We start from the raw sequence: 14,063 nt of genomic DNA, 5'->3' as shown, positions 1-14,063 counted from the left end.
ATGCATCGGCTATTTGAAAATAGCCGATCTACAAGCTCAAGCTCACAGTGGGCTTGTAGTTGTAGATTTGCTATTTTCCAAAAAATCGTGAAAAAAAAAGTGAAACATTTTGAATATTGTTTTTAACAACAACACACATCTGGGGGGGAGGGTCCGTGGACAAAATCAAATACATATTAATTCGGGGGTCCTTGACATGATTTGAGAGGCATTTGTTTAAACAACATCAGGTAACAAGCCCAAATAAGCAACTACACTTTAGAAACAATATTTACAAGCAACTTTACAGAAAAACAAGCCCAAAATTGCTTATAATAAACGGACATGGCAAACACAAACATCAACGCTGCCTTTGTGGCTTGATTCCGGGAGAGAACCATAGAGGTATAAGAACAGCACAGAATCGTAAATTATGTTGTGGGGACTACGTTTGCCCCAACTGCCAGTCAGTGCACTAACATAGCTCGCGTCGCCAGGCTCTCTCCCCACCCGCCTTCCCGCCCCCTTGCTTAAACTACATGCAAAAAGGCTGTTCGCCTCCCCACCCGCCTTCCCGCCCCCTTGCTTAAACTACATGCAAAAAGGCTGTTCGCGGAAGGGACTTCCGACTTCCGTACGACAACTTGACGTACATGTGTGTATGCGTAAAGCAGAAACTTTTTCTTTGTTTCTTTTGTTAGTTTTGTATCAATTCTCCACCTGATTCGGATGCTATCAATGCACTTCACAGGTAAGAACACACACACACACACACACACACACACACACACACACACACACACACACACACACACACACACACACACACACAGGGGCGCTGACTTTTGTGCGCGACCATGGGGGCTGAACTTGACCTAGACCAGCCCCGCCAGTCACTCCTTGGAGTCGGTGCTGCTTTGTGCGTCATCATGATGACTCTAAAAATGAAGAAAGAAATTGGAAAAAAGGAAAAAAATGTATTACAACCATGACAACGCTATTGATACAGTAAATTACAGCCTCCCTATTATATAGTGAACAAAGCATACAAGTGCATGCAGTAAAAAATGGGATTTGTTTTTCGCTTACCATTTTTTTGTTCTGAGGAAGGTGTTCTCAAACTCTTTTGGCCCAGGTTCTCAAACTCTTTTGGCCCAGGTACCCCTTGGAGGGGAGATTTTTTTCCAGGTACCCCCTCATCCTCGTAGCACCGATAAGCACTTACAACCACATGTGTACATTTAGATGCCATTGGAACTATTTGTATTAAAAACGTTTCAATCTAAATCATTCAGACCCATTTCATAGTCATAAACAGAAACCGAAAGTAATCTTAATGGTTCAGACTGAAAATGGTCCAATAAAAATGTAAAATGACCAGTCTAAAGGTGACTTTTAGTAGGTTTAATGCAGTATCTGCAGGGTTTCCTGCAGAAAAAGGTTAGCCTAGGTGCGAGGCCAGGGGGAGAGACATGAAAAATGTTTGAATTAATTCTTATTTTTCCCTCAAAATATTAAAGAGTTGGTGTGATGATGGAAAACACAAATACATTATGCTATTGTTTTTATTATTATGTAATGATAGGTTTAACACAGTTTAATGCAGTCTATCTGTGTCAAATAATGTATTTAATATATGTGATAGGCTCTATGCACAGCAACCATAAGTTGGGCCTCTTCCCTACTCCCTTCACAGGTGTTACCAATGATGCTAATGAAGGCTCTGTTCCATTCTGGTTGTTACAATGATACTAATGAAGGCTCTGTTCCATTCTGGTTGTTACAATGATACTAATGAAGGCTCTGTTCCATTCTGGTTGTTACAATGATACTAATGAAGGCTCTGTTCCATTCTGGTTGTTACAATGATACTGATGAAGGCTCTGTTCCATTCTGGTTGTTACAATGATACTAATGAAGTGATACACGTGTGTGTGTGTGTGTGTGTGTGTGTGTGTGTGTGTGTGTGTGTGTGTGTGTGTGTGTGTGTGTGTGTGTGTGTGTGTGTGTGTGTTACATAGACAGATGCCAGGTTCATTTGTAGATCTAGCATCCTGTAGTGTATAGTTTCAACGTGCAGATTATTGATTTATTACTGTTTAGACCAGTGGTTCTGATGGTCCATTGTGGAACCTTGGGCCATCAACCTTTACTTTATAGAGTGCAGTCAGAAGACAGGCCTTGATAGCCACAGCGTTGATATACTGAATGTAATAGATAAGAACTTCAGAATTCTCCAGGCGCTCAACCAAACGCTTGTTTGCATGCAGACTGTGATGTGGAGCGAATTGCCTTCGTGATATATCAGGTCGTATTGTTTTAATATCGTTAATTTGCTGTTCTTTTATTCACATAGTATAGAGGGAATCTCCCTTTTTTGTCAATAAAGATGCCTTGCGCATGTGAACGGTAATTTCTGTGTATGTCGTCTATAAACTGGACTTTAGGGTTTTATTGAAGTGACAGGTCTGCCACGGCACATCAGTTCTCAAAGTGGGGTCCGGGGACCCCCAGGGGTCCTTGATGGGGTCCCAGGGGGTCCCCTGCTAAATGGTTGGTAACTCTGAGAGTGCACAAATGTAACCAAATGGACCCGTAACCATTTGGTTACATTTGTACATTCTCAGAGTTATGGGGGTCCATGATGGCCTAATGCATAGTAAACTGAGGGTCCTTTAAACGATAAAGTGTGAGAACCGCTAGTTAAGACTGATGATAGGTTCTAGGTTTACCTATGATCCTAGATTACTATTTATATTATTATATTACTATTATATATTCTACTGTTAGACTGATGATAGGTTCTTGGTTTACCTATGATCCTAGATTACTATTATATTATTCTATTACTATTATATATTCTACTGTTAGACTGATGATAGGTTCTTGGTTTACCTATGATCCTAGATTACTATTTATATGCATCTGATATATTACCTTGTGTTTTCCTATTATACTTTAAATCACTCTGGATTAAGAGCGTCTTAAATGGCTACATTGTACATTTTAAATTGTCTACACTAAATGGAACATATCCTTAATTAGTATCATTGGTAACACCTGCGAAGGAAGTAAGGAAGAGGCCCAATTTCTTTACAATACGGCTGCATTTGCTTCCATGTGTACACTCTCAGAGTTACAGACCTGTAAGGGTCCATTTGGTTCCATTTGTACACTCTCAGAGTTACAGACCTGTAAGGGTCCATTTGGTTCCATGTGTACACTCTCAGAGTTACAGACCTGTAAGGGTCCATTTGGTTCCATGTGTACACTCTCAGAGTTACAGACCTGTAAGGGTCCATTTAGTTCCATTTGTACACTCTCACAGTTACAGACCTGTAAGGGTCCACTTGGTTCCATGTGTACACTCTCAGAGTTACAGACCTGTAAGGGTCCATTTGGTTCCATGTGTGCACTCTCAGAGTTACAGACCTGTAAGGGTCCATTTGGTTCCATTTGTACACTCTTAGAGTTACAGACCTGTAAGGGTCCATTTGGTTCCATGTGTACACTCTCAGAGTTACAGACCTGTAAGGGTCCATTTGGTTCCATTTGTACACTCTTAGAGTTACAGACCTGTAAGGGTCCATTTGGTAAGGTTCCATGTGTACACTCTCAGAGTTACAGACCTGTAAGGGTCCATTTGGTTCCATTTGTACACTCTTAGAGTTACAGACCTGTAAGGGTCCATTTGGTTCCATTTGTACACTCTTAAGGTCATTACACACCGGCGATTATGCGAATATACACACAATTCGGACTCGTTCCGAATAATTAAAAGACGCTTTTTCGCTCCGCGAAACTGATGTGGAAGCTTGCATTGACTTTATAAGGTTTAAAAAAAAACGTATTTATTTGCATGAAGAATTCGCCCCGGTGTGTAAGGACCTTTAGAGTTACAGACCTGTAAGGGTCCATTTGGTTCCATTTGTACACTCTCAGAGTTACAGACCTGTAAGGGTCCATTTGGAACCTCCTGAAGGAACCCAGAGGGTCCCTTGACCACACTTTGAGAACCACTGTCCAAGATGTTTTTTAAACAGATTTTTAAACAGATATAAATGAGTTGCTTGTCATAGGGAAATTCGTAAATAGTGTGTAAATAAAGTGACTAAAGGGGTGTGTCTATTCTCAAAGCACAAACTGACGTGCGATTCACGAAACGGCGTGTCCAGCCTTTATGTGTGTATCGCACATGTTCCTCATCTTTCTCTAACAGTCAGAGGCGTGTTCACGTAGAGAATCATTTGCATTGCTCCACGCCCCTTTAAGACCACCTCAGAATTGATCTACAAGCTTACCAACGCGGTGGGACACGCACACTTGGTAACTTGTAGATCTATAATCAGTGCAAGCAAACTTTAAAAAGTAAAAAATAGCCGACTCACACGTGTAATGAGAGTAAGAAGTTTGTTTACTAAGTTTAACCTCCTACTCTCTCCGCTGTCACACTGAACTGTGTCTATGTAGGTGGTCTGGTGGTGCACCTCCTACTCGCTCCACTGTCACACTGCAGTGTGTCTACGTAGGTGGTGCACCTCCTACTCGCTCCACTGTCACACTGCAGTGTGTCTACGTAGGTGGTGCACCTCCTACTGGCTCCGCTGTCACACTGCAGTGTGTCTACGTAGGTGGTGCATCTCCTACTCGCTCTGCTGTCACACTGCAGTGTGTCTACGTAGGTGGTGCATCTCCTACTCGCTCTGCTGTCACACTGCAGTGTGTCTACGTAGGTGGTGCATCTCCTACTCGCTCTGCTGTCACACTGCAGTGTGTCTACGTAGGTGGTGCATCTCTTTCCCCTCTTAGCTTTTCTCCCACAGTGTCGGTTTGCTTTTTATCGGCCTGCGAAACTAATTTTCTCAAACAGATTTTGTCCAAACATCATGCAAATTGGTGCACATTATCTCTATAGTCATGTGATCAAGATAGATCTGTCGGATTTCTCATATTCCATCCTGAGTGGCCTGTTTTGTACAAAATGCCTCGAAACATGAACTCGGCGATTGCCGTGAAACTTTGCACGCACATCTCCACTAGGCTAAGGAAGAATTGTTAGGAATCCAGGGGAAGAAAATATATTTGGAAGAGTGGAATTTCTTCCTTGGCTTAGTGGGGATGTGTGTGCAAAGGGATATTGTTGTGTGTGCAAAGGGATATTGTTGTGGAATATCTATACCACAACAATCAGACGCTGCGTTCATGATTTGATTCATTTTACTACAACTACTACTACTAGCAGTAGTATTCTTTCATAATCTTTCTAAAGATAATAATTTGTTATGTTCTGTTTCATTTTGACAGTGACAAAAAGCAGAGACAGAGAGGATGCCCTGCAGCAAGGAGCCTGGGGTGGGATTTGAACCACGGCCAGCTGTGGAACGTTCTCTACCAGGTGAGCTACCGGGGCACAACCCTCATATTGTCTTCTAATGATGATCTAATGATGTAGTGACATGTAGACATGATCAATGATCTAATGATGTAGTGACATGTAGACATGATCAATGATGATCTAATGATGTAGTGACATGTAGACATGATCAATGATGATCTAATGATGTAGTGATATGTAGACATGTATCAGTTGTTGTTTATTTGCAGGCATTCAGTTTGATAATGTCTCTGTCTCCCCCCAGCTCACCACTTCATCTGACCAGCCAATAGAAACACTGACTTAAATTCAACAATCAAAGTTCCACGTCCACCGACCAGGACCACTGACAGACATCCGGCCTCAACATGGGCGGTCGCAAGATTTTCCCACATTTCCTTCTCTTCCTCCTGTGGATTACGGATTCCTACCTTAATTCACCACGGAATTTACACCAGATGGAGATGGAGAAAAATGTCCTTGAAAAGAAGGAATCCCATAACGATTTCTACCTGCACACCGGTACGGAGCGGAAACATCTTGGTTTTGGTGCTGCGGCGATATACTCCACGTTGACCTCAAACCCGGATCGTAAGAATAAACCTGTGAATGGTCGAATGGATCGAAGGTGTATGATCTACCTGTATCTACTACTTTCAGGAGACATTGAGCTCAACCCTGGTCCTGGTAGGTTTTATGATCTTTGTCAGCTAATTACCCAACCCACAAGGGTTTGTGATTTTACCACCGTAGTGAACCACCATAGATCTCATTCTACCATCGGACAGATCCAAAATCTCCAAGAGTGGGGTTATTGTATGCAGACTAAGTGATCATTATATGATCTTTTGTACCCGTAAAAAACTAAAACCTAAGGCCGGCTGTCACAAAACAGTCTTATCTAGAACCCTTAAAACCTACTCTAGTGAGGCTTTCATCAATTTAATCATGGACTGGAGAGACTGGACTGGTCCGATGAACTCAGCAGTACACAGGTAGACGAATCATAGCAATGCAATGGGCCTGGTCTACAAGATACACTACACCACAGAGACACCCATGTACCTGTTAAACTACTTCAACCTGGGGCCTGTTCCTCAAAAGGTGAATTAGAGCTAAAGCCTGGCTTTTCCACCTATCCTGGCTTAATTTAGTCAGGATTAGAGTCGGTTCCTCAAAAGGTGAATTATCTTGAAGATTAGTTTAGCCAGTTCACCCTGGCTAAGTTTAGCCTTATCCGATTCCTCAAAAGAGAATTGAAGCAAGCCTAGCTTAGTTACCATGGCAATTTAGCTGTGAAGTTAGCCTGGTCAGGAGCAGGCTAACAGCCAAGCTTACTTAATCTAGTGCCTTGTTCTTCAAGTTTTTCCACAGTTAATTCAAAACATGTGTTTGTATATGGACTCATTTTAATGACCCTGCAGTCAAATAAAATGAAATAAATACAATAAGATATAATCAAATTAATTACTGAAATAGTGTGTGACCATGAATCATAATCATAATTGTTTCACAATGACTCATGTGATATGTAATTGTCACTCTGTTATAGTTAACACTATAGTTCATCTTGTTGTTAGATGTTTGATAATATATTACATTATTTTTTAAATATTATAAAAAATGTCTGACACATACATACACACACATATACACCCGTAACTATATATATATATATATATATATATATATATATATATATATATATTATATATGATTAGTTATGGGTTTAAAGGAGCCTCTTTGTAACTTGTAAGTCAATGAGGAGCATATTTTAAATTATCAATTTCTAGTCAATGGAGAAATTATTTTTTATTTCTTGTCCACCTTTGGAGTTACATCATTGCGAACGCGGAGTGGAGCTTACTATGTAACCGTGCTCTGGTTGTGTGTGTGTGTGTGTGTGTGTGTCTCTGTCCGTCTGTGTGCGTGCACTGCCTCAGCCCTGTGTGCAGCCAAGTAAATGTCCAATATAGACGTACCATACATCAAATGAAAGGTCTTTGAAAACTGAACACACCTGTCAAGGTTGCGTTTAAGCCCGCCCCTTCCCCCGGAAGCCACACCCCGGAGAAGGCTCCTAAAAACTCCCCATTGAAACCCCATGTTAAATGAAAAGTGCCCGAATCGCTCCGAAACTTTTTCTACCCCCCCTAAGTGGGGGTCTACAAACAAATACTTCGGGCTCGGATTTTGGCTCCGCCCCCCGGAAGTGGGTGAAACAGGCACTTCAAACACTTTGTTGAATTGTTCAAAAACATTCAAAGTTTTGTTTTTGTGAATTTGTATTTTTCTAAGATGCTCCTTTTAACGCAGAATTTTTTTCTATTTTTTATATATTTTTTTACTTTACTTTTTTTTAGATGATTTCCTTCCATATTTTTTGGCGTTCGCTTCCCGCGTTCGCACGTCTTACTTGTGATGGCAAGGTAACTACACAACCCAAACCTCTACCAAAGTGGTCTTGCAAATGTGGGGTTATTTATTGCGTGTCTCGTCCCGTCCCGTCCCGTCCCCCCCGCTCATCCCGTCACGGCCCCCTGTCGCGGTCAACACCCCCCCCCTCCCGTCCCGTCCCGTCCTGTCCCGTTGTGGCCCCCGTCGCAGTACACGCCCCCCCCCCCCCCGTCCCGTCCCGTCCCGTCCCGTCCCGTCCCGTTCCCGTTCGTCCCGTTCGTCCCGTTGCTTGTCCGTCTCAAACACAAACACACACACACACACACACACACACACACACACACACACACACACACACACACACACACACACACACACACACACACTGTGTGCTTGCAATACTTTGCCATGCTTTCTCCCTGGATCTATTTATTGCGGTCGCGTTTCCTTTCTTGCTTAAATACATTTTACTTCCTTGTATGATTTCATGAGCTGCTGCAGTGCTGCTATTCAGCCACAGAGAAGAACGCTGCTCTGGTTTTGGACTCCGTGATTGGTCAAGTTCAAGGAATCTGCGCTCGAGTTCATGGTCTTTTATAGAAATACGTCGCAGGCGAATCGCCGCCCATTCAGCCTGGCTTCATTATCCTGGCTGGACACAGCCTGGCTTGACATAGCCTAGCTCGACAAAGTTGCTCCTTTTCAGCCTGGCTTGGCGTCTGAGGAACGGAATAAACGAGGCTTTTCGGACCCGACTTTGTCAAGCCTGGATTTGGCTTAAGGCCAGGCTTTTTTAATTCACCTTTTGAGGAACAGGCCCAACCTGGTCTACAAGATGCACTACACCACAAAGACACCCATGTACCTGTCAAACTACTTCACAAACATCAATGAAGTCCACAATCACAACACCAGAGAGCTCCACTAATCACGTTCAACCCAGATTTGGCTCAAACAAGGAGTTACATTTGGGGGTTCTCCTGCTATGTCTCAAAAATGTGGAATCCCCTACCAATAGTTGTAAAGGAGTTTGAATCCCTACTCTCCTTCAAAACCGCTCTAAAAGAGCACTTACAGGTGGCTGCAATTTGAAACTGGCCCCTGTAAAAGTCAAAGCCGAGCACCCCCCCCCCCCTCGAACCGTTTACTGTACATATTTTAGTTTTTGTTTTCGAACTGTTCATATGATGTTTTGCATAATAGTGTATATTTGTTTGAAATAAAATGTTTCAATGAATTGAGTTAAAAGAACCCCAATGCAAACAAGCTTTCTTGGGTTTAAAATCCTCTTAGCAGACCTTGTATTGAACTTTCCTGTGCTTTTTACTTTGCAAACTGCTGATAAAGCATTCAATCAATCAATCATGGCAGATAAACATAGTGTACCAGCAAATAACTTTGTGATGTTGATTAGTAATCCTCCCCAGAAAGTCAATATGCATGATTCATGTTTTATTTTTTAGGGAACGGAGAAGAGTCTGGGACGTATAGAGCGTTGTCCAGGGTGTTTTGGGAAAGGGGGAAGAGTCTAGGATGTGTGGAGCGTTGTCCAGGGTGTTTTAGGGAAGGGAGAAGAGTCTAGGACATGTGGAGCGTTGTCCAGGGTGTTTTAGGGAAGGGAGAAGAGTCTAGGACATGTGGAACGTTGTCCAGGGTGTTTTAGGGAAGGGAGAAGAGTCTAGGACATGTGGAGCGTTGTCCAGGGTGTTTTAGGGAAGGGAGAAGAGTCTAGGACATGTGGAGCGTTGTCCAGGGTGTTTTAGGGAAGGGAGAAGAGTCTAGGACATGTGGAGCGTTGTCCAGGGTGTTTTAGGGAAGGGAGAAGAGTCTAGGATGTGTGGAGCGTTGTCCAGGGTGTTTTAGGGAAGGGAGAAGAGTCTAGGACATGTGGAGCGTTGTCTTGGGTGTTTTAGAGAAGAGAGAAGAGTCTAGCGTTATCCAGGGTGTTTTAGGGAAGGGAGAAGAGCGTTGTCCAGGGTGTTTTAGAGAAGAGAGAAGAGTCTAGGACGTGTGGAGCGTTGTCCAGGGTGTTTTAGAGAAGAGAGAAGAGTCTAGCGTTGTCCAGGGTGTTTTAGGGAAGGGAGAAGAGTCTAGGACGTGTGGAGTGTTGTCCAGGGTGTTTTAGAGAAGAAAGAAGAGTCTAGGACGTGTGGAGTGTTGTCCAGGGTGTTTTAGAGAAGAGAGAAGAGAGAAGAGTCTAGGACGTGTGGAGTGTTGTCCAGGGTGTTTTAGAGAAGAAAGAAGAGTCTATGACGTGTGGAGCGTTGTCCAGGGTGTTTTAGAGAAGAGAGAAGAGTCTAGGACGTGTGGAGTGTTGTCCAGGGTGTTTTAGAGAAGAAAGAAGAGTCTAGGACGTGTGGAGCGTTGTCCAGGGTGTTTTAGAGAAGAGAGAAGAGTCTAGGACGTGTGGAGCGTTGTCAAGGGTGTTTTAGAGAAGAGAGAAGAGTCTAGGACGTGTGAAGCGTTGTCCAGGGTGTCTTAGAGAAGGGAGAAGAGCGTTGGATCATGTGTTGAAGGTATGGGTTTTCATGCCTTTGGTTTCCTTGTCGGCCAACACTGTGGTTTGTACTGGGTGCTGGCAGCAAGCGGAAGCCAAATGCTTCATATTGTTTTATGATTGTTGTTATTAAATGTTAGGAGTATTTATTAGTGCTTTTAACTATAATTATACAGTGTTCCAAAAACGTTATGAAAGAAAGAAAATGTTTCACCAACAACTCAATCTTCATTCCTCTTAGCTCCAACGAAACACTTTGTCGACCAACACCGGCGTTTCTTGATTCAGAGAGTGACTGCAGTGGATCCCATCCTGGATCTACTCCTTGAGAAGGACGTCATCACCAATGAGGGTTACGATTATGTGAGGTCTAAGTCCACCACTCAGGAGAAGATGAGGGAACTCTATACATTCCTGAAGTCTGGCAAAGCCAAAGACCTTTTCTACAAAGGTCTAGAGGAAGAGGAGGAGCTACTTCTCATTGATCTGTAAGTCCTTTTTCATTTAAATTCGTTTTTAGTCCAAACATTGCATTAGTAGAAGAGAACGTACCTTTTCAGGCCATGATGCTTCCAGTTAATTTCCAAGAGATGCAGTTGTTTTTATGTTTTTATTGTTGTGGTGCAAACAACATGAGCTATATAAGGTGATCTTCAAGAGACAGAGATTTTGTCTTATCTAATACATTCGTTTTCACTTTGTTGATTTTCTGTATACTCAGTAATGTATGCCAGAGTGCCAAAAGGCACATTCACATCTGATGGAAATCTAATGGATAATCAAGTTTCTTTATCTGTGAATAATTTAATGAATTAACTGACGTATGTTTGGTGCTATATGGCTATATAGTATTTATATAGTATAGATAGATTTATATATAGTATTTATATAGTATAGGTAGATTTATATATAGTATTTGTATAGTATTGGTAGATGTATATGCGGTTAGTATAACATGTTTTACATTTCACAGCAGGGACGCTCAGCCTTCTGATCCAACACAACCTAAAAGAGCTGCATCATCTGTCTCAGGTGAGTGCTGTCTGAAATGGATTCAATCTAAATGGAGACTTTTCATTTAGATTTAGATCTACAGTGGTTCACTATTCATTCTGGCACGATCTTCAAAAAGCTGCCCCCGGACGGCCGTGGGTGGCCCTAGGTAGTAGTAGGTACCTCTCTCAGTTAACGCCCCCAGATTCTCAGCACCACCCCATTGAAAATTTGGTTTTATTTCAACGTGTAGTGTGGCCGTTCAGCCATGGTGTGGCGATTCTGCAGCTGAGCTGCTCTCTCTCTCGCTCTCTCCCTCCGAATGTCTCAAAGCCAGAATGTCTTTTTTATCTGGTAGTTAAATGGTGGATAGAATAGAAGGGTTTGTGGAGACGGCCAGGGCGCACAGCGCGCACCTCTCTCTACTTGGCGATTCATAAATATCCTATCCGTGAGATGATCAGAAGTACTGTTCTTTCTTAGGTTTTCCCAGTTCATTTTGTATTTTTACCTCAGGATATGTTGAATTTAGGGGAATAAAATAGACCTGTCTGAGTGTCTGGGAGCTCTCGTTCTACACAGATGGTGTCATACCGGAAGTCTTTAGTCAGGTTCTTGGTTAAACTAAAGGAACATTCACCTCTGCTTTTCAGTCAGGTTCTTGGTAAAGCCATTAGCAAGTGGTCAGCTTGACCTCAGAGCTCTGATTCATTGAGGGATTTAAAAACAAATAAAAGTTTAAGGGTCGGCCCCATTAGATCGCCATGACTACTCAAGATGTTAGAGCAGGGATATTCAGCTATCTAGGCAGAGTGCCACAATTTAAAAAAGTGAACAAACTTTTCATCATTGTTTAACTGGTAACCATTCAAATGGTTCATTTATTATTTTATTCATTACTTTATATACTTGTTTGGCGTAGAAGTACAAACTCTTTGGGTTCCTGTTTCACGACTGAAAATTGGGGCCCTGAGTGAGTCACAGACATGCTGTCATTCTAAATAGTGGCCTACATTTTGTTCTTATAGATTAATGCTAAATTAACTGTTAGAGATTTGCCTAATTTCATATCTAGAAATAGTTTCAGAAACTGAGATTATTTGAATCGAATATTTAGGAAAAGTTATGGAAGGGGAACCTTCTGAGAGCTGAAGATAATCGACACCCGAGTGTTAATGAATGAACACAGACTCCTTCCTTCTTCTCAACAAGGAGATCAGTTGAGAATAGAGTACAGAAGTCTTGACGTCACTCGTTCATCCCCAGGTTTGTAAAGTAATTTCGCTATGGAGAATAACATTGGGTCATCATAGAATCGTCTCATATAAGAATTGTGGTCCAAAAATAAACAAACTGTCTCGGCGATATTGTCAGGGAGGAGGTTCTGTATCGTTTATGATAGTCAGTCACTTATATCTGTTTCTGGCAAAAATTTTACTAATTCGGCGGAAGTAACATTATCGCTTTCTCACCGTCAGTTGATGCTTCATATCCATAAGAGTAAAACCGCCGGGGTCATTTGTTTATTTTTGGAACACAGTTCTTATTTGACGCGATATTAATAGAGATGCACCGATTGGAAAATCCTTGGCCGATACCGATTTCCGTTTTTTTTTTTATTCTGACCTGCCGATACCGGTTTTACCGATACCGATTTTTCTATCTAAGAAAGAACTATAGTTAGACACCATATCTTTTTTTTGGGCTATTCTTTATTGAATAGTTGACTTTCAATGTCTCAATTGTTCATATAAAACATTGAACAGGATGTTAAATGCACAGAGAACTCCAGGTATTTGCTGGTAATTCCAAGTATGTGCAAATGTAATTGGCAAATCATTAAATCAACAACTAACTCTTAAACTAAACAAACAATGCCCTAGGTTACTTGACAACAATGCCACCATGTGGTGGGGTAAAAAATAAACTGACTGGCTGATATTAGCATTACATCACTGATGTGAGCATACAAGAAGACACTATTGTGTCTTGTATTTAAGGCACTTGCAAAAATGCCACCATATGTGGTGGGGTAAAAAATTAACTGACTGGCTGATATTAGCATTACATCACTGATGTCAGCATACAAGAAGACACTATTGTGTCTTGTATTTAAGGCACTTGCAAAGCCATTGCCTTCTCACAATAAATTGCATATTACAGGACCTTGACCTTGACCTCTCTTTTTTTTCTTTTTACAGAACAGAGGCTTTTAGAATAAAGTGCACCACATTACAGAAATAAAATGACCTTTTTCCTCTCTTTAAACATCTCAATAGCAAAAATAAGCACCTTAGAGGACCTTGTCATTCTTTTGTACATCAATAGAAGCTCACCTTAAAGAGCTGGTGCCATGTTTTTGCACTTTTTCTGTTTTTCATGTGTCTATGAGGTTGATAGAACTTCATTAAGCCCCCCGGTGGTGTTTTTATGGTGTTTTATGTCTTCTCTGACTATTTGGAGTTTCTTCCTGGAGGCTGAAACCTTGAGGGTCAAACGTGCCAATAGAGAAACAGCGCTTTAGTGACATCACAAAGCCATACCCTCCCCCTCATTATCATAACACAACAGGTGTGGGCATGAGGAGGAGGAGGGACTAGGACAGGTGGGTGGTGCTAAGGTGGTGGAGGAGGTGCTAAGGTGAGAACCAGGTATAATTAATGATCTGGAGGCGTGTCCACATAAAAACAACATTTTTGTTGAAAAAAATCCTTACATAATAATAATACCTTATGATCAGGTTTTAGGGTTGAAAAATATCATGGCACACCATCTTTAAAGGGATAACGTTGTTCTCTTTTTTTTAAAACAGTGCAGCAAAAG

The 14,063-nt window shown here is 41.8% G+C and overlaps 1 protein-coding gene across 3 annotated transcripts in view; it reads left to right on the top strand.

Moving 5' to 3' along the window:
* The first annotated feature begins 617 nt into the window (after positions 1–617).
* LOC308073763 (NACHT, LRR and PYD domains-containing protein 3-like) overlaps positions 618–14,063 on the top strand; it is a 41,355-nt gene continuing 27,909 nt past the window's right edge. For 2 of the 3 annotated variants that reach the window (XM_080412880.1, XM_080412882.1), the window contains exons 1-5: positions 618–730; positions 5,284–5,374; positions 5,619–6,040; positions 10,489–10,735; positions 11,221–11,279. In XM_080412880.1, the coding sequence (XP_080269006.1) occupies positions 5,722–6,040; positions 10,489–10,735; positions 11,221–11,279 (625 nt within the window). In that variant the 5' untranslated portion in view covers positions 618–730; positions 5,284–5,374; positions 5,619–5,721. The remainder of the gene's footprint in view (positions 731–5,283; positions 5,375–5,618; positions 6,041–10,488; positions 10,736–11,220; positions 11,280–14,063) is intronic. The other variant, XM_080412881.1, reaches the window with a different exon arrangement.

Source organism: Gymnoscopelus braueri, assembly GCF_963280865.1.
Source record: "Gymnoscopelus braueri genome assembly, chromosome: 18".
NCBI classification, from domain to species: Eukaryota; Metazoa; Chordata; class Actinopteri; order Myctophiformes; family Myctophidae; genus Gymnoscopelus; species Gymnoscopelus braueri.
This window is presented reverse-complemented; position numbering and strand designations above follow the sequence as displayed.